General features: G+C 50.6%; 1 protein-coding gene across 2 annotated transcripts in view; it reads left to right on the top strand.

Annotated features, from left to right (window-relative positions):
- The window catches only part of AFAP1 (actin filament associated protein 1), an 85,606-nt gene that overhangs the window by 15,132 nt on the left and 46,223 nt on the right, over nucleotides 1-24,251 (top strand). For both annotated transcript variants that reach the window (XM_021677704.1, XM_044912783.1), the window contains exons 4-6: nucleotides 4,194-4,302; nucleotides 12,828-13,039; nucleotides 16,361-16,540. In XM_021677704.1, the coding sequence (XP_021533379.1) occupies nucleotides 4,194-4,302; nucleotides 12,828-13,039; nucleotides 16,361-16,540 (501 nt within the window). The remainder of the gene's footprint in view (nucleotides 1-4,193; nucleotides 4,303-12,827; nucleotides 13,040-16,360; nucleotides 16,541-24,251) is intronic.

The following is a 24,251-nucleotide window of genomic DNA, read 5'->3' as shown; positions in this document are numbered from 1 at the left end:
GGACAGCAGGTGCAGCAGGCGCAGCAGCAGGCGCAGCAGGTGCAGCAGGTGCAGCAGCAGGCACAGCAGCAGGTGCAGCAGGTGCAGCAGCAGGTGCTGCGGGATACAGTCATGACACAGAAATGCAGTGCGTGCAGTTCCCCGGCCTCCAGCTCAGCGCCCAGGCCACTCTGGCGGACTTCCAGCTCCTCCACCAGTCAGCTCTGCACACGTGTGACGGTGTTGGGGCCTCTCACCTCCGGGGCCTCCGTTCCCTCCTTTGTAAAATCAATCAAAATGCCAACATCTCGGTGTTAATTTCTGAACAGGAGAAAAATCTCCATAAAGTATCCCAGAGCGGTGTCTGCCACACGGCAGGCAAACAGTAAACGTTAGGCATCGTTGTTCTGTTGCTCAAATAGTCGTAATAACAATGATAATTATGTTTCTACCATGTAATTATATAAACATAACAGTTATTATTATCAGTGGGAAAATATGTCTCCGTCTGGCTTCTCCTTAAATTGGCAAAGGCAAATACCAATGGGGTTTTTTTTCCAAAAAGATGGGAATTCAGTTACGGCCAATGCAATACACCTGTAGGTTGTGTTCCTACCCAGTTGTAGGTGTGGGCTTCTCTAGTGACACGTGGACCCCTGGGAGGAGAAGCTTCCCTTAGGGCAGATAAGAGTCTCTAAACTACAGAGTTACTTCCACTGACGGCAGAATCTGCAGAAGTGTTCGGTGCATTTGACCTTGCCTAGTGACTGGCGCTGTGCCGTTCCCGTCTTTTATGTCTAGGGCACAGCTGGGCCACCAGCAGTCCTTCCTTGGGGAGGATGGTTTCCCACATTTCTTCTCCGGTCTCCTCAGAGGCTGCGGTGGTTGGAGTGTTTTGTGGGAGCCAGTGCAGGAAACAGGAGACAGGAGCAGGACAGCGGTCAGGCTCCATGTGCAGGCTCGGTGTCTTCTGGTGTTGAGGGGGAGTCGCCCAGTCCAGTGGGAGTGGTGCCACGCTGGTGTGCAGTGTCATCGGGAGAAGGGACGTTGCAGCACCTGCCTTGGCCAATGGCGATCATGTCATTACCGTTTAACGAGGCCCCAACATCAGCTCTCGCTAAGGTCTCAAGACTGGTCAAGTTGGCGTTGTGGCCTGCTGAGCAGCAACTTGATAAGAAGAGCAGAACGAGAATCTCAGAGCTGGGATGGACATCAGAGGCACCCTCTTCACCAGTTAGGACATCGGGGCCCAGAGTTACGGGGAAGTCACTCCACCCAGGACGGCACTGGCCCCGCACGCAGCGAGCGTGTGGGGGGACTCGAGCTTCACCTCTTCATGCTACACTCTTGCTTCCTGCCTGTCCTCTGCTTTCTCTGGTTTTCCATGATCCCTTTTGGAAATCTGTCTTCCCTGCTTTGTACTTTTAAAAATTCTGTTAATGGTGATTTCAGTGAATTCTTACCTATTGGAAAGGCTCTGAAAGAAGTTTCTCCCCTGAAAGAAATGGTACTAACAGTTCAGGGACCTTTTTTTAGCCTGCCCCCCACTTGCCTTTAACAAGCTGCAGTTCCTCTGCTTAAATGTCTAAAACCCAGAATTTCAAGGGTAAGTGGTATTTGGGAGTGGAGTGTGGGTCTCTTTTGGAGAGAGAAGGTGTTCCTCTATAAAAATTCCTTTTTGAGAGACGCCTGGGTGGCTCAGTCGTTAAGCGTCTGCCTTTGGCTGATGTCATGATCCCAGGGTTCTGGGATCGAGCCCCACATCGGGCTCCCTGCTTGTGCACATGCACTCTGTCTCTCTGTCTGGCAAATAAATAAAAATTAAAATCTATTAAAAAAAAAGAATTCGTTTTTGAGGGATATTACTTCAAAGCAAAAATAGTTTAATTTTTTTCTGATTTTAAAAATGATAAATTTTTTAAATTTTAGAAATGACAAGTATCATGCAGGAGAGCCAAGCCATAGGGATATGCAACCTCTTGTTAATGTTTTGCTGGATGACCTCCTGTCTTTGAGCCTAAACACACACAGTTATATCAAGGGCTCCTAGCGTACCCATTTTCTCTCATTTAACGGTGTCTGGTGGAGGGTTTTCCCGCAAACGACGACAATGCGGAAGCACTGTTCTTTCCAGCCTCTGCACGTGAAGGAGTCCGCACACCTTCTTCTCTCGGTGAAGATTTAGATTGTTTTTAGATTTTGCTAAACCATCTTTTATTGAACATCTGTGTACGTTTTTGCTCACCTGACCAGTTGCCCTCTCGGCATGTGTTTCCAGAAGTAGACTTACTGGATCTAAGGGCGTACCCGTTGAAAAGCTGCCCCAAACGCACGGCCACCAGCAGGGCCCCAGAGCCAATCCGCTGGGCATGGGTGCCTCCCCCGGTGCACCTTTGCTTTTCCCGTAGCCCTAGGAAGGGGGTTTGTGCTAGTTCACAAGCATCTGTCTAATTCAGCGATTCGTAATGCTTTCCCAGGACAGGAATAATTGGACTGTTTCAACATACCAGGAGGAAGCGGAAGCACTCTCTGTTTCATGAATAAAGACGCTCGGTGAATCGAGCAGCTCTTTTCCAAAAGCAACAAGCAGAGATTTTAACCCGGGCACGGCCTCCTGTTCAGACCTTGCCTGGGGCCGAGCACCATGTATCAGGTTCCGTTTTAAGCACTGCCTCTTCGGGAGGATATGAAGGAGCTGGGTACCGTCCAGAGTTCGACCACAGAAGGATGATAGTCGGGAAGGCAGCCTGGTGGAAGGCGTGCTAGGGGCCGGGGTTATTTAGCCCGGGGCACAGGCCTGGGGGCGGAGGGGAGATAACTGGGCTCCAGCAGATGGAGGAAAATTGTGTAAATGACCCTTCATCTGGCGGGAGGAAGGAGTGGGTTGGATGCACAGAGGGTGGTTAGTCATTCACAAAGGGCTTCTTGGATTCGGAGCTGAGTTGTTTCATATCCTAGAGAGTTTATGTGGGTATAAATCCTTCTGATTTCTTTGGAACAGTGTTCTGCTTGGAAACAGAACTTGGTAGATCTTCAGGTTGGGGTTGCTGTTCTGTTCCGTTCTCAGTGACGTCTTTCCAATTTGTGTATAGAACATAGGTTGTGTGAGCTAGTTACAAAAGGAAGGGGGCAAATATGAGCAGAAAGAGGGCTTTAGTGACAGACCTGGTGCTGGAGAAACCAGCTCTGTCATTTACTAGCCCCTGATTTCGAGGAGGCTGTTGCAGACCCCGAGCCTCACACTCTGTGTCTGTGACATATAAGGTAAGGTGATGTCTACCATGCAGGATTCCTGAGGGGGGTGCCTGATGCCACCTGGGGCCAATGCAGAAGTGCTTAGTAGAATGCCAGGCAGGTAACAGGTGTTTGGCAAATGCTGGCTTTCCTTGCCCTTCCCTTCTAACCCTGCTGTTGGCATGAGGGCCAGAGAGTGATAGGGGCAGCAGCCTCCTAGGTGTCCATGGGACAAGAGGTCAGCGTGCACTAGTGAGAGGAGAGGGGGCTTCACATTTGGACAGTCCTGCCGACTCTTGTGTGTTCTCAGTCATGGCTTCCAAACCCAAGTGCCTCAGTCCCAGAGTCCGACAGGAAGCTGTGATGTGTTTGGTTTTTGCCACAAGCAGATTCCTTCTCGGCACAAGTTTTCTTTTAGAGAGTAGCTCAGAGGGGATTTTCTTTGTAAGTTTTGAAAAGTGTCCCTGGCTACGTTGGGAGTATGGTGAGATCGCGGACAAGCCACGATTCTTTATCCAGCCGCTGCTCACGTGGTGCAACATCAGGGAATCTGGACGGTTCCCGTACCCCAGAGCCCCCGTGCAGGGGTGTGGGTCCAGGGGATGCGGGAGGGTCAGCAGGGTGGGGGACAGAGGAGGGAGACCCCTATCTCAGCTCTGGGCAGGGCCCGAGAGAGGGCTGTGAGTTAGCCCCTGCCCCAGAAGCAGGCCATGCCGGGGCGCTCACGGCTGCTGGCCACCGGCGAGCCGGTGTGGACTGAGTGGCATGCAGCCACGGCCGGGCTGGGGGTGGACGTGGGCAAGGAAGCAGAGGAGATCAGTCAGGAACGGAACTCAGAACCTCTCCATGGGTCAGGGCTCTCTTGCCACGGACTTTACAAAGGAAAATGGATAATGCTGGTCAGCACCTGCTAGTTCAAACTGCAGAATTTTCTAGTCATGGCTCTGAGCTCTGTGGCGTTTCTTCCTTCTTCTCCTCAGCCACCTGACAGTGGGCCGCCGCCGCTACCGACATCATCTCTCCCAGAAGGCTACTACGAGGAAGCCGTGCCGCTGAGCCCTGGGAAGGCTCCAGAATACATCACATCAAGTAAGTGTCAGGTCTCCCTGGTCCTCGCCGGCCTCCTGAAGTGCTGGACTGTGTGGAGGGGAATCGGGGTGGTATCAGACACCGGGGACGTGTGGAGCTCAGGCAGTGCTGACCCTGAAGGGGTGAACAGAGAAGGGGCTCTGAAAGCCCGCAGTGCCTTTGGGAACTCAAGATGGTTGTCTTTCTCTGATTCACACCGGGTGCGACCTTGTTGCTGTGGGTCATGGGTCTCAGTGAAATGTGTCCCCTTTGGTCACAAGGCAGAGACTTGTGTGGCATGTGTTTGTGGTGCCCCTTGCCTGGGGTGTGGGCCCCCAAGGCTGCTTTCCTGTGCCGAGGAGGCTAAAGGAGGGTACAAAACCGGCCCGTCTGTCTCTTCTTGCTTTCATATGGGTTCTACTAGAACCTTCCTGCCGAGCTAGAGTTGTCCTGGCCCGGCTCTGGTCTTCCCTCACAAGCACCTCTGCGGTTTGGTTTTGGATCACCGGCTTCATTCCTCCCTCGATGCTCTGTCAGGCGGGGAGCTGTGTCTCCAAATGCAGTGGAGGGAGGGTGTCTGAGTCCCTGTGGACAAGGGATCCTTGCTTTTCTCATAAAAGATAAAACAGAAAGTTGGGGATTGGTCGTTTTAGTCACGAGGCTTTGGGCACATTAATATTCATGGCACGTGGTGGCCCATCATGTGTCTTCTGACGGAAGTGCACGCCAGCTCCCAGGGCTGTCCTCCTGTCGCCCGCTGTCTCTGCCTCTGTCTTCCCCAGCAGCTGACAGGTGTGTCCCCAGAGGGCCTCCCTGCGAGTGCTTTCTGCATGCAAGCCGGACGGGGGCCCCTCGACGACAGGGGCCTGTTTGCTCAGCCTCCGGAGCAGTCGCATTCGGAGAAGGAAAGGGACGGTTCTGGTAACGGGGGTTAGGATGGGTCTCGAGGTCTCGAAGTCAAGTGTTTTAGTTTCTCTGTTATTTAAAAACCATCCATGGAAAATGCACTCAGGCAATTTCTAAGTGGCCACCATTTCCAGAAGTCAGGAGATTAATCAGAAAACACCAAACCTGAAGCGGCTCGGTGTAATTCAGAACCTCACTGGCTTCCTTTCCTTCTCAGCAGCGAGTCTGGGAAAACCGGCTTTTCCACGAGGGTATTTCCCAGCACTGGGGCTGTCCGGCTCCAGCCTGCTCCCCCCGTCCTTCCACTCCCACCCACACACTTGCAAAGCTGGAGACAGAATAATTTCCTGTGACTGGTGGCCAGAGGCCGTTTTCAGTCTGAGAAGCCTCACCTCAGTGATGTGTTCTGTCCTGTTCTTCAGAGAAGCCACCCGTAGTTGCCAACAGGTGGGCAGCTTTTGTTGAACCAAGTCCAGAGGAGAGGGTAACAGAAGGATGCAGGCTCGGGGCAGCGAGTCAGCGGGGATAGCACGCCAAGGCTCCCTCGGTCAGGCGTCTGTGGGTGAGCAGTGGGCGGTGAGGGCCTCACCGTCCTCCCGAGGCACAATGCAGGGAGCTGACTTCCAGATGGGTTACTCAGGGCCTCGGCGACGGCTCTGTCGAACCCTGTGTCAGGTGTGGTTCTAGCAGAGGAATGAAGGGTCCATGACAAGAAGACCTGATGCAGCCGTGGAAACCGGTGGAGAAGGCTGTGGAGCAGGGCTGGCCGTCGGGGGGAGATGCAGAGCCTCGGCAGAGCTGCACGCGCCTGGCCGGGCCTCAGATGCCGGGGGGGGGTGGTTCGGGGGGGACCTGCAGGGGCTGCGGGCCACCCAGCGACGGCGGTTGTGAGCCGCAGGAGTGCCTGCTACCTGCGCCAACCTTCAGCACGTACTGGCGGCTGCTTCCGTCCCGCCTTCCAGATTGCTCCAGATCTCTCCGTGGCCAGCCCTAACCCAGAGTCATCCATGGAAGGGAACTTGGGGAAATGTAATTCCAGCCGTGCCGAGTTGCTCCGGGGTAAAGCTGCCACCGTCTCTCCTGTGTCCATTTGGCGGCCGAGTGCGCCTCTCTTAACCACACTGAATTTCCAAGTAAAGACAAGAGCAGAATCACAGCGCAGGTTAACGTGATTCCACTCTCGCCTGTATCATGGAAAACCCCCTAACTGCCCCAGGGGATACAGAGTCCCTTTGTCAACTTTGGGGTGACACCCATTCTCTTCCAGCGGAGCCCTACTCTCCCCCTGGAGAGCCTGTAGCTTCGACGTGGAGATCCACGGCCAGCTGCGGTTGGGTGGTAGGGAATGGGAGAGGGGAGGAGGGGAACTTGTTTATACACACGCAGATAACAGGGAAGGTGCGTAACGAGTCCCGTCCTCATTTCTACAACCAGCCAATGGTCATACCGTGTATTTACAACTTCATGCTCCCATTGCCCTCGGCAAGCACCTTGGTCGATCACCCGGTGAGATGACTCATCTTTCCTTCCTGAAAGGTCTGGCTGCACTGGATGGTTCACTCATGGGGCATGCGAGTACTGAGAGCCACCCCAGGGACCTCCTCCTCCCCACTGGTGTGGCCATGACTGGTCACTGCAGCCACTGCCGTTAACCCCCTCTTTGCCTGTTGACCCCGCTCCCGAGTTAATAGAGCGATGACCGTGTCCTTTGGAGGGAATATTCTGCCCTTAGAAACTAAGACTTGGGGGCCTGAGGCAGAAATTTTGTCAGTGGGTCCCTGGGGTAACAGTGAGAGGAGCCACTACCATTTTCAGCCCTGGGTTCCCATACCTGTGAGCCCCGATCTAGGGAAAAGAGCCCCACTGGGGCAGAGCAGATACTGCTAGAAGGTATTCTGGAAGATAGCACCCCCAGTCTCCCAGGGGTGGCCAGTCAAGCTGGTCATGGAACTGAATATTCAAAAGGCATTCCACTGGTCTGTTGGGTCAGCTGCTTCCGGTGATGGGGACATGGCAAGACCTGTGACTCTCATGAGCACGACCCAGAGTGTGGACTCCGTTTGCTGTAACATGAGTTCTCTGATCAGAAGCCATGCTGCGGGATCCCATGCTGGTGAATAAGGCATTCTGCAAGACTGTGGATGGTGCTTTTGGCAGGAGCATTGCGACAGGGAAGGTGAATGCCCTGCTGCCCCTCCCATGACGGAGGTGGTGCAGTTACTAGGTGGCGGGCTGACACCCCAGGGGACAATGTCCTGTGCGGGCAGGACACTGAGAAGGGCCAGGAGTCAGATTATCCTGCCGAGTGGAGGTCCATCCCTGTGCCAGCCCCTTGTACGGGAGTCCATTTGGACGGCAAGTCCGGGGAAAGAGGCTGCCGGACATCTGTGTAATGGGCCGCGTTATGTACCTGATTGTGAAAATCTGATGAGGCTTTGCTAAGCGCTCACCTGGTGTGTTACTCTTGACTTTCTGAGCCCATCTGGGAGGTCCGTTCACAGTCCCTTCTGTAGTCCCTGCTTGCTGCCAGTTCCCCCCAGTCTTGACCATCCAACCAAACCGTCAGGCCATGCGGAGGAGTCCGTGCTGGGAGAAGGAGCCCATGTAGCAGGCACGGGGACACGTGCACTTGAACCACTAGTTCGCACCTGTTACTTACAGCGTATGGGCCCGACGGATGCAGACTGCTTAGATGCTCTGCGGTGGGCCAGGTGACCGAGAGCCCGCGTTGGGCAGCTGAGGTGCCCGACCAAGCATTTAGATGCTGCTGGGTGTCAGAGAGCCAAAAGCAGTTTCTCAGGGTAAAATAATTGTTTCCGGAGGTTTATGTAGCTGGGCTCTGAAATCCTGAAGCTCTGTGCTGAGCTTCCCCCGAGGAGCCTGCTGCCATGGGCTTCCGATACCACCGAGAATAGGGTGTGATCAGAGACGCGGAGCCACTGTGATGTGGAACAGAAGATTTGTTGTAGGGGCTGGACCTCACGTAGTCATGGCAGCTGTTAGAGGCCGAGGGAGCTGCATCCACGAGGACAAACTGCGCCCCATCTGTCCGTGACCCCCTCACACACACACACACACACACACACACACACACACACACACACACACTCGGCGACACAGAAGATTCTGGTGCTCTCGGCTGCGGTGCAGGTGCCTGTAGGGATCTGCGCCGACCAAGGAGGGGGCCTAGCGGCAGGGTGGCTGACACACCACGACACATGCCTGAGCCCCAGCAGCACCCGGCGCCCCCCAGCGACCTTCGGGCGTGGCAGCTGCCGCTGTCCAGTCTCTCTCTCCGCAGCGCTCCCCGCTGCTGACCTCACCCGGCCATACCGGCCAGGGAATTCTGGGCAGCCGCTTCCAGCCGGGCTGGGTCGGCGGCAACGTCGCTACAAATCTTGTTGGGGCTTTGGGTTCCGACCTACATTTCATGTTATTTTCAGTTTTCTGATTGCCCTCTCTCCTCATCCTCTCCCTCCTCAAGGTCAGTTGGTTGAAATGCAAGTTGTGATTTCGTGGGGAAGGGTATATGTCTAAAATACACATTGTAACGTTTTATAGTTGAAAGTCATCATTTATTGGAATGTTCTTCAGTTCCGTCAGAACTGCCCGCAGAAAAGTGTCTGGTGTGAAGAACGTTTCCAAACCAGCAACATCCCATAAACACACAGATCCACACAGATCTCTTGCTGGCTCTTTGCTTTGCTTCCTTGTTCTGTAAGAAGTGTGGACGTCTACACGGGATGCTAGGACATGCCAGGGGCTCTGTCAGCCGTCCTCCTCCTCCTCCTCTGGGAGACGTTCCAGGACCCCCAGTGGATACCAGAAGCTGTGCACAGTGCCCAACCCCTATGTGCCGTGTTTCTCCCTATTCACACACCTTGGGATGAAGTAGAATTTCTAAGTGAGGCACAGGAGAATATGGGCCACAGTAGGACACGTGTAACAATACACTGTCACAAAAGTAGCAGAGTCGAGGGACGCACTGGTGGCCTCGCTCGCTCAAAACGTCTTACTGTCCCACACTCACCCTTCTTCCTGCCATGACATAACGTGGTAAAGGGCCCGCTTGAGCAGATGCCGGGGCTGAGTGGCGTGGGCGTGCGACGCAATGTCAGGGTACCGCTGATGTCCTGATGTTACGTTAGCAGGAGGATCTCCTGTTTCTGGACACCCGTTGACTGCAAGTAACTGAATCCGCGGAAAGTGGAACCGTGGATAAGGCGGGACCACCGTACTGACGCACGCTTGTCTCTGGCTGAGAGGACCCGCGAGAGCGTGGGTGTCAAAGGCCTTTGTGAAGGTGAAGCAGGCCTGGTCTTTTCACAACTTTATCGGTGGCACCTGGCATCGAAGTACGGCTGGCCCTGGAGCACCACGGGGTCGGGGCACTGACGCCCCGCACAGTCAGAAATCCATGTGTCACTTGGACTCTGCAAAACCCTAGCTACTAATCGCCTCCTGCCGACTGGAAGCTTACTGATGACACAGGCAGTCTGTTGACACATCCCTTATATGTCCTGTGTATCCTGCACCGTATTCTTACAGTAAAACAAACTAGAGAAACGAAAATGTTATTAAGGCAGTTAAATACTGTCCTGTATTTATTGAAATGAAATCTGCTTCTAAGTGGACCCGTGCAGTTCAAACCTGTGTTCCAGGCCAGCTGTGTAAGTGTGAAAAAGATTGCCCAACTCATAGTAAGGCCTCAATAAATACGTGCTGAATGAATGAAATCAAAGGTATTTCTTCCATTTACAACTGTTTATTAATGCTTTTGCTCATGTGTTAGCTAAATGTTTACTGGATTCGATGCTCTAGAAAATAAGCTAAGCACCAAGGGATTCATGGTCCTTCAAAACCTTCCTAAAATGAAAATCTGAGTTTGCACATCGCCCTTCTGAGACCTTAGATTGCACTGGGTCTCCGAGCGGCATGCGCTCTTGAAGTCTGGCCGCCTGCCTCTTCCCACCATGTGAGCTACATTCTAGCCACGCTAAACTTTTAAAACCCTTTTATTGTGAAACATAATGTATTTACCAAAAAGTACTCAAAATATGAACGCAGACTTACTGACTTATAACGTGGAGCATCTATGTAAGCACCATCTGGTCAGGAATAGAACACGTCCACCCTGGAAGCCCCCCGCGGGCCGCTTCCTTGTCACAGTCCCCTCCCCACAGATGTAACCACTAACTTAGCATCTGTGGCAAGCACCAAAATGCTACTGGAAAATGAAAAGATCCACTGTGTTCTCTAAATGTTTGATGTTTTTCAGTGCTTTTGCTCATCGTGTGCCTCTAGACTTTACTGTCTGGTTGGCAATGACTCACGAAAGATCTAGATCAAGTGTTATCTGGAGTGTTCCCTGTCCCACGTGTGCTGGCCCCTGCAGCCCATCTCCCGCGGCCTACACCGCACTCCCTGGTACGTGTCGGCTCCTCCAGCCCAGACTGGGAGAGCTTCTCCAGCGGCTGAGAGGTTCCCCGTCTCTGCCCTCAGCATCACATCCACTTAGCCACCAGTGAGCGCTGAGCGCTAGAGGTGTGGTTCCTGCCATCAGAGAACTGAACAGATCGTTTTATCTGACTCTAATTAGAACTGACTTTAAGTAGCCCGTAAAACGGGGTGGCGGTGGTGTGTGCGGGTGCGTGTGCGGGTGGGGGGATGTGGGCTCGAGGAGGAAGCCTGACTGCGGGTGGTCGGCTGTGTATCAGTGCACACGCAGGAACGGACGGTTCCGTCCCATGCACTGTCCACGGCAGTCCGGGCCGGGCCTTTCCCAGGCCTGGAGTTGGCCCCCCACACGGTCTTCTGGGCACGTCCTGGGCAGCCCTCTGCAGGGACCTCCTGGCCACCAGCCCACGCCCCAGGGCTCCGCCCGTTCACAGTGCTGTCTGTCCGCTTCGGCTCTTGCTGAAAACCCGTCCCACACTGCTTCGTCATGATTGAAAACTCAACCTGAACCCTAGTCCTCCGTGCCCCCTCTTAGTAATGATTCTTCCTGACGTCATGGAAATGTAGGCGTGACTACCGAGTACGGATCATACTCCGGTTCCCAGGGAGTGAGGAAGGTGAATTCCGTTCTGCGTGAGGTCTGCTGTTGCTGTGTCTCTACTCCGTTGTGTAGCTGGCGGCTTCAGCCGTGCTTTCCCTTTCTTGGTCATGCATTACATAGGTCTTCATCGCTCAACCCTATCTTGAGAAGTGAGTGTATTCCTGATGCGACTGGGGGTTGAGGAGGAGGCAGAGATGAGTCAGACCCCGTCTCAAGGAGCGTATCATCCAACAGGGATGAAATTAAAATCATGGGCAGCCCCTGGTGTTGCTGGAATGTCGTGACTGTGCCAGCCATCAGCCAGAGCGCTTTGCAGGTAGAGCCCAGCTTCGCCGAGCAGCCCGCCCTCCTTGTTCTTGCCCCGCGCCGGGTACGTTGTTATGGGCTGGGATGGTCCCCCTTCCTCGGGGGGCTTCCGGCCCGATGCAGGAGGCTCACAGACACACGGCCATGACAGCACAGTGGGGCAGGCTATGTTGGGTGGTGTGGAAGCAGAGACGAGTGGCATTTCATCCTGTGCCTTGGCGCAGGCTGCCGTAGCAAAGTGCCAGACTGGTGGCAAAACACCAGACCCTTCCTTACCGTTCTGGAGGCTGGACATCCACGAGCTGGGTGCTGGCCTGGTCAGATTGTGGCGAGGGCCTCTTCCTGGCTCACACACAGCCACCTTCTCCCCGTGTCCTCACGTGGTGGACAGAGAGCAACATCTCTCTCTCCCTCTTCCCATAAAGACACCGGTCCTATTGAATTAGCACCCCACTCATATAACCCCACTTAACCATCGTTACCTCCTAGAAGTCCCGTCCCCAAATAAAGTCTCACTGGGGTGAATTAGGGGGCACACAAGTCCACAGCCACCAGCTTTGGTGATTCAAGGAGGGCGTCATGGAGGCGGTGTCCATAAATTGAACCCAGATGGGCAAGAGCACTTATTCAGGCAAAGGCAGGAGGTTGAGTGGGATGAGCAGGAAGCCTGTGTGGGAGGGCAGTATGTGCAGAGCCCCAGCAGTGAGAGAGAATGTGCTGCATTCCGGAGACTGGAGACAATATGATACAAATTGTGCCTGCCTTGTAGAAAGAGAAGGAGGGTGAAAATGCCTCTCTGGAACCCCTGAGGAGAGGGAGGCCTTTGGCTTGGTCGGGAACGTTAGTGAGGGCCTGTGCGTGCCGACGTGTGCAGGCAGGACCTTGCAGACCTGAGAGGACCTTGACCTAGAAGTGTGGCTTGGGAGAGCTGCACCCTTCGGCGGCAGCCCATTGCCTGGGGTTCCCTCAGCTGGCTGTGGCGTGGCCAGGTTCCGATGATGTGGGGTCTGCAGATAGCCCAGCACTCACTGAACAGTCGAGGACTGGTTCTCACAGAGAAAATTCTAAGACACTTCAGTTAGAACTTGGCGTTACTTTGAACTGCCTATCGTGGTTATTTTTCCCCAGTTTTTACTAATTACCATTTCCCCAGCACCCCGAACGCAGAGGCCCCTTCCTGGTACAATGAACGCGCTCCTGAGCCCACAGGTAGGCTTCCAGGTCAGGTGTGTGCAGGCAGGCCCTTTACCTTTACTTCTTTCCTTACTTCTGACAGATTATGACTCGGATGCAATGAGTAGCTCTTACGAGTCGTACGATGAGGAGGAGGAGGACGGAAAGGGCAAGAAGACACGGCACCAGTGGCCATCCGAGGAGGCCTCCATGGACCTGGTGAAGGACGCCAAGATCTGTGCCTTCCTGCTGAGGAAGAAGCGCTTCGGGCAGTGGAGCAAGCTACTCTGTGTCGTCAAGGACACCAAGCTGCTGGTAACGCGTGGGGGGCGTGTTGTGCTTGTGTGTGGTCGGTGGGATCTGCCGGCAGCCTCATGGGTGGGACCGACACTCAGGCAGGGCGGGCATCAGCTGGTGGGAAGGGGAGGCACTCCGGCCTCAGCACAGCCTGACACGGAGCTCCCCGCAGCCAGGTGCCCAAGCGGTGAGCGCAGGTGCTTGCTGAGCCTCGAATGCCCTTGGTTTTGGTCCCTGCAGTGACCAGCAGGCAGAGTCCTTCCTATCCCGGGCCAGTGTCTGCAGTGGTGGTGGAAATACACAGGCTTTAACTTGCCAGAAGTCGCAGGATGGATTTTCTCATTTGTAGTGAGTCAGTGAATTCCTCAAAGCCAGGTCATCGCGTGGGGCGGGCAGGCCAGCCGCGGTTGGGGAGAAGAGTGTCCAGGAAAGGAAATTCTTTTGGAAAGCTAGAGGCAGATTCTTTTTTTGTTTAACCCGAGGGGCTGAATAGGAGGATGGACTAAGTAGCAGAGCCGCGGGGTGCAGGGACAGGCGGGCCTTCTGCTGTGCTGTCCTTCCCACAAGGGACCCCGTTAGGAAGCCGGAGCCCTTGAGCACGTGTGATGCTCCCTCCTCCCTCCTTCAGTCCTGCCTGCTTTAGAATCCCTGGTTGATTATTGGGATGATGAATTTCAGAGCGCATTTCTGCATGTTGTTTTTCCTTCAAGCTAACTTTGGGGGGAAAATCATGGAATGATATCATTAAAACAGACCCAGGAGAGTTTATGATTCTGTGTATCCCTCTTTAGTGGAGCAGGTAACCCTATTCTTTCATCTGTGAATTTTGGGAATGTTCTTTTACTAGAGTCTTAGGATGTTTTAAATTAATGGTTTTCAAAAAAAATGTTTTAAACAGTGAGAATACATATTTTTTCCACATGTGTGGCCTGAAAATCTCCCAAATTTAGAATATTCCAAAAAATGATGCCATGGGAGAATTTTAAAGTAAAGAATGAGAAAAAAAGATGAAAAGGACTAATGTGGTCCTTATTTACAGTCTGACATAATGGCTGCAAGATGTGGGTGTGTTATGGAAATGCTGTAACAACCTGCAGTGGGCTCTCAGGTACAAGAGGAGTTCTGGAACGGGGCAGGAAACCTGTGGGTTTGTGGTGGGATCAGCGTCCCTCCCCTCCCCCCTCCCCCACAGTCCTCCTCCACCCTCTCCCCGTCCCGCCCCTCTCATTCCTTCCATCTCCTTCCGGATTTCTGGGAATCCTGTCTTCAAAACCAGGATGAAAACACCTATCATTTAGAGTAGTGGTAAACATTTCAGAAGAAATGAATGGAAAACCATGTGAAAACACTGTCTTTGATAAAATGCAGAAACAAAGTTAATTATTTTTATTATGAAGCTTTTTTCTTTCAAAAATCCCCAAAGATCCAGTTGCCCAGATGACCCCTGTTAACACTGAGAAAAAATTAACAGTGTTAAAAAAATAAATGCTTTCCAAATTTGAACAGCACAGAAAACTGTAAACGGAAAACCAAAAGCCAGGCTCTTGCCTACATGTTCCCAGCCTGTCTTCCCGTGGGCACCACCATCCGAGGCTTTTTGGGTACGCGTCTGGCGTCTGTGCCCTTCCAGGCCCAGGCGACCCTGCAGTGGACACAGTGATAGGCCAGAACACCCATCAGGACAGTTCGCCCAAGTCACACTCCCTCACCCAGGGTCTGCATCAGGACAACCCTGCCAGCGCCTTCCAGCTCCAGAGATGCATGGGCTCCCCCGAGGCCAGCAGCTCAGCTTCTTCATGCGCCTCTCTCCCGCAGGCCTGGCTCTCAGGGCGCATGCTGCCCCCTCTGTCTGAGAGTCCACTCCCCTCGGAGTCCGAAGGCAAGGATGTTCAGCCTGCACTTTAATGTAGGGCTGGTGACAGACCCATTTTGAGGCATTTCCTGTCTTACTCCATCCACTGTACTGTTAGTTTCCTTTTTTTCCTATTCTGTTTTTTTCTTGCACTTAGAATCCAAAAAACTGCCAAACGGTGAATGTTCATAGCAATCTGGGGTTAGTTGGTTGTGGTGTGTGTTTTTTCCTTCCATTTCAGACAGGGCAACCATCACTTGGATTTTTGTAAAACGTGGATATGTTCATGTGGCACTCAGGAGCCAAGGTTTTAGAACTTTAAAATAGGAGAGGACTCTGGAAGTCACCTCTGAAAACAGGCGTCTCTTCCTTCCCTCCCTCCTCAGTAGATGGCACCCAGTGGAGAGAGCCGGCTGTGCGCTCAAACCCTCTGGGGCTGGGGGCGACTGCTTTTCACACGTCTGACTTTGGGCAAGCCACATAACCGATTGAGCCTCAGTTTCCTCATCTGCAAAATGGACAACTGTGGCCATCAAGTGAAAGTGTGAAACACCTACGGATGTTGACATTCCGTACTTGGTAGCAGGTGTAACTAATCATTTAGTGTGACTCAATAAAGTCATGATGATCAGAGCAATAGTTCATTTTACAAATGAGGAAACAGGCTCAGCAAGCTGGAGAGAATTCCCAGGAGCCAGATTAAATTCGTAGAAGAGCCAGGACCCAGATGTCTGCACCCTGAGACTGTCCATTCCCATGAAGATGTGTGCTTTTGGTCCCAAGTCATAGGATTAGACCCAAGGAGAGAGGGGAGACCTTTGGACAAGATTTGATCTAGATTTCACAGATGCAGATGAAGCACTGGTGATGTGAACTAAATCTGAGTGTTTGCCATGGCACCAAACTCTTTAGAGGGGATGTCTGCTGTGTAAATGGAGTAGCTTGAGTTTCGGATCCCATACTCAACTGGAAAGCAAACCTTTGCAGACATGTTGCCTAGGACGTGTTGCTGTATATACTCTTGATGAAGTCCTTTATCTGTCTCTCGGAAAGGGGATAGAGATGAGACCGGCAGATACCAAATGACACAGGTTGTAGAAGAAGGCATCCAAATGATTTCCCACGTGAGGGCTGTGCTTTTCAGCAAATCTAATATATCACGTTCATGTGACTTAGTGAGGAAGCTCCGTTGGTCCATGATCCCCATCAGAGGAGGGAGTTTCTGTTTCCTGCTGAGTCATGTCATCGATGCTCAGTAAACTTTGCTGAACTAAAGAGTAGACGTGTTTTCACATACGTGGGGGTGACATGTCGTGTGGAGTGCGCCCCACGTAGGTGACGCGTGTGCGTCTCCAGACCCACCCTCCGGGGTCTTCGAGAGACCTCAGAGCCTCGTAGGTGCTGGCCTTTCCGTCCTGCCAGAGCTGTATCCGTGTCTCTCCTCGAACCCTCTTCAACCTAACTCTGCTTTCTCGTGTTAAATGCAGTGTTACAAAAGCTCCAAGGACCAGCAGCCCCAGATGGAGCTGCCCCTCCAAGGCTGCAACATCACATACACCCCGAAGGACAGCAAGAAGAAGAAGCACGAGCTGAAAATCACCCAGCAAGGCGCAGACCCGCTGGTTCTTGCAGTCCAGAGCAAGGAGCAGGCCGAGCAGTGGCTGAAGGTGAGGCGCTCGCCTGGCCTCTGAGCCCTTTACATGGCCAGGCCTCTCTCCCAGACCTGTGTTTAGTTCAGTTTGTCTGTTTCTCAGGCGTAGGCGAAACGGGATGAACCCGAGCAGTTTTGTCTTTGAGAGCAGAGTGTTCTGATTGCTTTGCAGCTAATCACTCCAGCTCTGGTCTTCAGAAGGCAGTGGGCCTCAAGATTGCAGGCTGTTTCACTACTTTCTCTTTTCCTTTGATTCCTTTTTTTTTTTTTTTCATGTGTCTGGAGGTGGATTCTTTTCTATTTATTCTGCTTGGAATTTGCTGGGATTCTAAATCTGTGGATTGTCATCTTTCTAAGTCTTAGAAAACTAATTTCAGCCATTTCTCTTAAAAATATAACTTTGTCTCATTACCCCCAACTATGTTTAAATATGTTAGACGTTTTCACTATATTCTATTTATCTTCTCTTTATATCTTAGTATCCTTTTTTTTTTCTCCCTAATCCGGTTAATGTTTTCTTGTTAATTTCTGGCCCACTCTTTCTCTTTCCGGCTATGCCAGATCTGCTGTTAAATTTGTCCCCATTCCCTGGGTTCTGAATGTTGGTTATGGACTTCTAGTATTTCTAGTCATTTCTTTTTCAACCTGGGAATGCCAGTTTTTGCGAGTGTTAAATTTCCTGTAGAAGTGTTTGTCACTTATCTCCACAACAAGCAGGTAACAGGCTTGGTTGTTGGACTGCAGTTTGGGTGGCGTGAGGACCTGGCCACCTCATCCGTTCATGTTCTTGTTCCTGTCATTTTGTCCTTCCCACATGCAGGCTCTCTGATGATTATGCTGCTCCTTCTACGTGGGGAAAAAAAAATTAATTCAGTAATTTTTATATAACAGCTTTTATTGAAGTATGAGTCATATACTGTACAGTTCACCCTTTTAAATAATGATTCAGCGGCTGTGAGTCTATTTACCATAACCTACTTTCAGAGCATCTTCATCTCCCCGAGGAGAAACTCCGTGCTCACCATGTGAGCAGCCCCGCCCCCGCCCCAGCCCCAGCCTCACCCCAGCCCCAGGCAAGCACTAGAGTTGCCTGTGTTCAACATTTCGTATAAACACGCTGTGTCCTTCTGTGACAGGCTGCTTTGATTTGGCATGTTTCCCAGGTTCATCCGTGTTGTAAAATACATCAGTACTTCCTTACTTTTTATCACTTTCAGGCCATATCTAAGAAACCATTGCTTATTCCAAGGTCCTGAAGAGGTACACCTATGTTTTCTTATCATTTTATGAAGTCAGGCCTTAAATTTCATCTGTGGTCCACTTTGATTTCATCATTGCATGTAGCATGAGATAGGGGTCCCATTTCATTCGTTTTTCTTGCAGGGATCCAGTTGTCCCTGTAGAAATAATTTGATTCCTGGCCCAATGCTTTCTTCTATGGGAGAGCATTTTCATTTGCCTCTGCCATGCGTAGGGAAGGCATTAGCTCTCCAAAATCTGTTTATAATTTCAGGGCTTGAGATTTTTTTCAGAGCCACCCAGATAACTTGAATTCAGCCTGCAATTCATTCAAGGGCAGGTTTATATTCATTGCACTGTTACTCCGAGATCTATTCCTTGGGATTCCCCAGCTGAACTGTGGGGGTTTTGCCAGAGACCTCGACTTTGGCATGCCGTCTGACTCCCAGCCCTCCAGAGCCGCAGAGGTGCTGTCTGGTCTCGGGGAGGCCGAAGCCATCCCCACTGCTGGCCTACCTCTCCACGTTTCCGTCTTCCTCCGCATTGTGGCCCAGTCCTCACGGCGATCATAGCTCCTTCCTGCTGTAGGAAGAAGCTGTGTCTGTTTTCTCTGGCCTTCCTGACGGTCTTCCTCAGGAAGGTGAGTCTGGACCATCTAGTCCCTCATTGCCTGCCGGTACCTGCTTTGGAAAACGGGGTGGGAGGGGTGGGAGGACCCCAGGAGGCCTTCCCTAACAGTGGCTCTACAACGTGCCGGCGTACGTTGCGCCTTGAGCCACACTGCCCTCTGCCCCCCCTGGAGAATATACCACCCTCGCGTCCGTCCGCCAGTCAGAAGGCGCACGTGGCTTTTCCCGTGGCTGCCCCAGGAGAGACTGAACAGAGCGTTTGTCTTCTTCCTGGGAGTCCTGTGCGCAGGACCTCCTGCCGCTCCGTGTGCTTGGCTCCCACACACAACTTGAGTATGCTGCACACCCACCACCTCTTAGCGATTTCTTTGAAGCCCCTTCACGTTCACAAAATGCTTTTCCACCATCATTATGCCCTAGAGCACAGAATGGCCACCTGAGGAAGGTGTTCGCGTGAACAGCATCACCTTACAGGCGAGAGGCCGAGTCCCAGGGAGGTGGGTGACGCAGTGGCCGGCGGGCGCCAGAGCCAGGAGTCGACCTCGTATTTTTCCCCTTCACGTTCCGCCTTCCTGTGCCGGGTCGCCTGGCACTTGGCCGTTTTCCCTTCATTCCTACTTGCTTGGTCCCGGCACCATCCCTTCAGGAAGGAGGGAAAAAGGACGAAAGAAGTAAGGAGCCTCCATTGTGATTCTGTTTTCTTGGCCTGGTCCCGCGCGGGGTGAGCTGTGTCTGTCCTGCACTCTCGGGTTCCCCTGTTCCCTAGCGGAGAAGCAAGAAGGGCCGCCCTGAGCCCTGGGCTTCCTCTTTCCCCTGTCCCTTCTTCATGACTCGCTCCGCATGAAGCTGCTGGAAGCATCGCTGGCTTCTCCGGTCTCCCTGGGACGTGGCACTGAGCTGACCGTGCAGCTCGCAAGTAGACACTTAAGAAAACCTTTCCAAGATGTCAGGCAGTGATGGAACGGAATGGTCTTACATCCTGTTTCTCCAGATGTGAGATGCACATCAGAGGCGCTCAGCTAATTGTACTAATTATACAGCGATGACTGTATTTGTCACCAGAAGCTTAACTGCAAGGATTTTTTTTTTAGCATTTGCTGATATTTCTTAAAAGGGAAGTAGATAATACACGGTAAGTTACCTTCTTCTAAAGAGTTTGAATTGATTAATTTCTCAGTTTGATGTTTGTGCTTTGCTCCTGTTATGTGTAATTCCCACATAACATATGAGAAGCTAGGAAGTCTTGATTGGAAATGACAGAGACAAAACTAGTTTCAGTCAGTCAGAGAATTTTCTTTCTTTAAAACCAGCAGAGACCAGAGAGGGTCTGGTGTCGTGTTTTCTCAGTGCTGTTATTAGATGGGCTGTCTTATCGGTATCACCTAGAAACTTAAGAAACATAGACTCCCAGTGACTCAGACTCATGAAGATTCTAAGAATCTCTTCCTTTTCCTTTTTGCCCCATATCTCCTTGTTCAAGACCTCAAATGCTGCAGCTAGAACTGGAACAGGCCTCCCCTACTAACTCTCTCTCCCTCCTCAAAGATAACTTTTATCCTGAATATTATCATCGAGGTATGCTTTAAAGATACTTTTTTTCACTTATGTATGTACTTATAAGTCAGAAGTGATTTTTTTGTTTGTTTGTTTAAAAATGCCCATGTACGTGGCTTCAGACTGCATGTATCCTGCCCCTTGCATTTTCCACTCGCTGTTTTATGTCTGCTCTGGGGTTGATGCCCACCCCCCTTCGCTGTCCCGGAACGCTTCAGTGAGCATCCTCGTGCATGTCCCTTGGTCTCAGGTGTCATGGCTTCTCTGGCGTGGCTGACTTCAGTACGTGCGCATTTTCAACACGACTAGATCTTGACAAATGGCTTCCCAGGTTTGCTTGTGCTATTATACGTCCTCCAGCAACATACGAGAGCAAGCATTTTGTAAGTGTCCTTTCCGAGATTATATATATATATGCAGGCAAGGAGAAATGCGGATTTTAATTCCCACCCCCATAGACAAGATGTGGTGTTCCGCCTCTTGCTTTTTACACCTAAACAAAGTGTCTTGCAGATTTTTCCAATTTAGAGAACGGAGCCTTTCCTTCTGCTTTTTTTTTTTTACAGGACATACCATTTCATTGTTTAAATAGACCATAATTTTAAAAATATTCTCTGATTCATGGATATTGGGTTTGCAGACAGCTCTGTAACAATCAGCCCTGCGCGTATATCATCTCACACTTGCTAGTGTGTGGCCTGACTTCCCAGAGAGGCTGTTTGCTTGCATGAAGGTTGTAGGTGCTTGTGATTTTGATGCACAGCCATGTCACTCTGCACGGGAGGTCCGCCAGCTCAGCCTCCCAGCAGCGACGTGTCAGAGTGCCTTTCCCCCACAGCCTCGCCTGCCGTACGTAGGTCAGCAAGCTGTGGGGAGCTCGCCAGTGTGATGGGGAAGGGCGGATCTCCCTCTAGTTGAATTTGCATTTCCTATGGTCTTGAATGAGCTACTTAGCTCCTCTGTGCCTCTGTTTTCTCCTCTGTGCAATGGGAGGGAGGGTCATAATGGTGCCTGCCTCTCTGACTTGTCGTGAGGATAAAGTAATAAGATAGAAACATTTAGAAGAGCACCTAGCACACAGTGGACACATATGTAAGCATAAGCTGCTTCACTATGTTATTTGGTTCTTGTTATCACTATGCTACCGCTTCTAGGTCTCAATAAACTCACAAGCTCCGGCTGAAAACACTTTGAAAACCAAGATGACAGTGGGATGTGTTAGGGGCCAGAGCTAGGGGTGTCCACAGCATGGCGTCCCACCCACCTGGACCAGGACCACAAGGACGCTTGCTGTGTGCCCCCTGGAGGACATCCCCGAACTTGGCTTCCTTGCCCGAAGCCTTCGTATTGTTCCCACACCCCCAGGGCGCCGGGGAAGGGGTTGGCGGGTGGGCGTAGGCTCGTGGTGTCACTGAGGCTCCTTGAAGTTTCAACCATTACGCCATGCCGCGTACGCCCCTACGATGTGGCTGGTTTGTTCCCCACCCTCTGCGGTGGGCACCCCTGCCTCCCGCCACCCTGCCAGCCAGGAGGCAGCCTGGTCACTTCTTTCCTGCAAAGGGCTCTTACCCTGTGCGGACATAGCGTGTCCAGGTTTCTTTGCATCCTCATCCTCTGATTGAAAAACTGCTCTGATTTTTTAATTATACCTACCTCGTTTTATCTGTCAAGAGTACACAGTCACCAGAATGGAAACACCTGTGCTTCTTTACTTCATCAGCGTTCCTGCCAGACGTACACCCACTGTACTAGTTCTCTCAAAAAGCCGAATTTAGGCTCTTGGTTTTTGTCTGTAGTACTATCGCATTCTATTTTCAGTTCTCCTCTTCACTCCTACTTTCTTTTGGCTTAATTTGTTGTAATTATGCCAACTTCTTGGAGTTTATGCTTAGATAATTGTTTCTTAGTCCTTTTCTTATAAACACACATTCATTTAAAGCTATCCATTGCCGGGGCGCCTGGGTGGCTCAGTTGGTTGAGTGATTGCCTTCAGCTCAGGTCATGATCCTGGAGTCCCTGGATCGAGTCCCGCATCGGGTTCCAGGCTCAGCGAGGAGCCTGCTTCTCCCTCTAACCCTCCCCCTTCTCATGTACTCTCTCTCTCTCATTCTCGCTCTCTCAAATAAATAAATCTTTAAAAAAAAAAAAGCTATCCATTGCCCCTGAGCACAGTCTTAGCTGTGTCCTGTAAGTTCTGATGTTTGTGTTTTTATTGTCATTCAGTTCAAAATATTTCCTAGAATCTGTTGTGATTTTTTTTTTGACTAATGGTTCATTTGGGATATATTGCTCACTTTTCCAAATATTCAGGTTTTTAAAAATAATCTATTTGCCTTTAGTTTCTAGTTTAAATTCACCATAGTCAGAACTTGATATGATTTCACATCATAGGGAGTTGCAGACTTGACTTGTTGCTCAACATGTAGTCAGGGTGGGTAAATGCTCCTGTGCACACCGAGGGTCATGCATGTTGCAGTTGCTGGGTGCACATGCACACGTCTACGCAGGTTTATCAGATCAGTTATTAACTGTCATCTTGAGATCTTCTACTAATTCATTTTGTCAGCTAATCGAAGGGAGAGATGTGGGCATATCTACCTCTTTGATTATGGATTTATCTGTCTTTCTATTTTTGTCAGTTCTTGTTCAATTTGTTTTGAGGCTTTGTTATTGGTTGCATACAGAGTTTAAATGGCGATACCTTACTGGTAGGTGAAACCTTTTCAAGAATATGAAATGTCCCTGTTTATGTCAGAGTTTTTTGTCTCCGAGAATGACTCTGATTAATCCACAGATGAATTATCTTCCTTCAGAGTGCCTTTTGATGAGGCAAAATTGTTAATTCTGAGATCCATTACATCAGTCTTTGCTTTTATAGTCAATGCTTTTTGCATTCTGTCCGTAAAACCTTATCATATTCCATTCACCAAGATAGCACCTGTGTCTTCTTCCAGATCTTTATGGCTCTGTCTTTATGGACAGGTCTCTGATTCATATAATTGGTTTTGTGTATAGGATGAAATGGAGAGGTCAAAATTGATTTTCTTCCATATGGGTAGTTAATTGGTTCAGTCCCATTGATGACCCGAATTGCCTTGATTGGAAATCCATCAGTCAAACACATGTGAGTCCATCTCTGGGCCCCTGTCTGCTTCACGAGTCTGCGTCTACATGGCCTTGCCAATGCCACGTTGTCTGATGGCTGCAGCTTTACAGAGAGTCTTGAAATCAGCCAGCCTGTGCGTTCTAACTTTGTCCTATTTTTTTCCAAATGATTCAAAGCTTTGAAATGACAGTTTTCTGTCAAATAAGTCCATGCTGTCATCATGGCCTGTATGTCATCTTGTCAAGCCCACATCTTTATGACTGAAGTAGATTTTTTTTTTCCAAATTAAAGAACTACTGTCATCAGAGGGACAGCCCTTATTTATCTTGGTGATAGCGTGCTGCAGTAACAGACAGTGAAGGCTGGAAGGCTTCTAACTCATCAGGATGTTTGGGGTCAGCAAACTCTTTCCCATTTATCGGATGGAAATACTACTGAACAGAATTATCAGAAAGGAAGAATGAAAAAGTTACACATATGTGCTGTTAGAACTATAATAAACTGTTGGAATATTAGTGGTTTATTAATATCACCCCATAGGATTCCTTTTGTAAAAACCCTAGAACAACTATCTAACATGAACTGTTTTGTAAAACAGGGACCAAGTCTTTGTTAATATAAACTGCTGTTATCCCGTGTGGGGATAAAGTGTGGCTTTAATGTAAGAGCTAACAATCTTCAAAGTGAGTCACACACGGCCTTTGTCCGGCGTGGAGAGCAGGAGGGCTCTGTGTGGCCGGCACCTGACTGGACCCACGCTTCTTCAAGAATCACGGCCAGATTTGTCGCTCTTCCTTTGGTCTGCAACTTCCATTACCAGCAGCTCTTGCCAAAATTAACTGACTCCGTCTGTGCACGCGCATGCATGTGTGTGTGTGTGTGTGTGTGTGTGTGTGTGTACAGATGCTGAAAACACGAGCCATTTTGTAGGGGTTAGTCAGAAGACAACAGCCAATATTCCCAGAAACGGAGTGGTCAGGTTTCCCTAAAAAATGTGCAGAGATTGTGTTTCTGGCAATGAGGGCTCAAGTTAAAAAGCAAACAAAAATACCACAGAATATATAACAATTTGTTTTTTGAAGGATTTGTGATTCCGAATTTGGATCCAGTTCTCTTAAATACACGTTTAGCTTCTCATGGAACACGGCTCTTTAATATATATATATATATATATATATATATATATATATATATATATA

This window comes from Neomonachus schauinslandi, chromosome 2 (assembly GCF_002201575.2).
Source record: "Neomonachus schauinslandi chromosome 2, ASM220157v2, whole genome shotgun sequence".
In the NCBI taxonomy this organism is placed as follows: Eukaryota; Metazoa; Chordata; class Mammalia; order Carnivora; family Phocidae; genus Neomonachus; species Neomonachus schauinslandi.
Note: the sequence above shows the minus strand (reverse complement) of the source record. Positions and strands in the feature narration are given on the sequence as shown.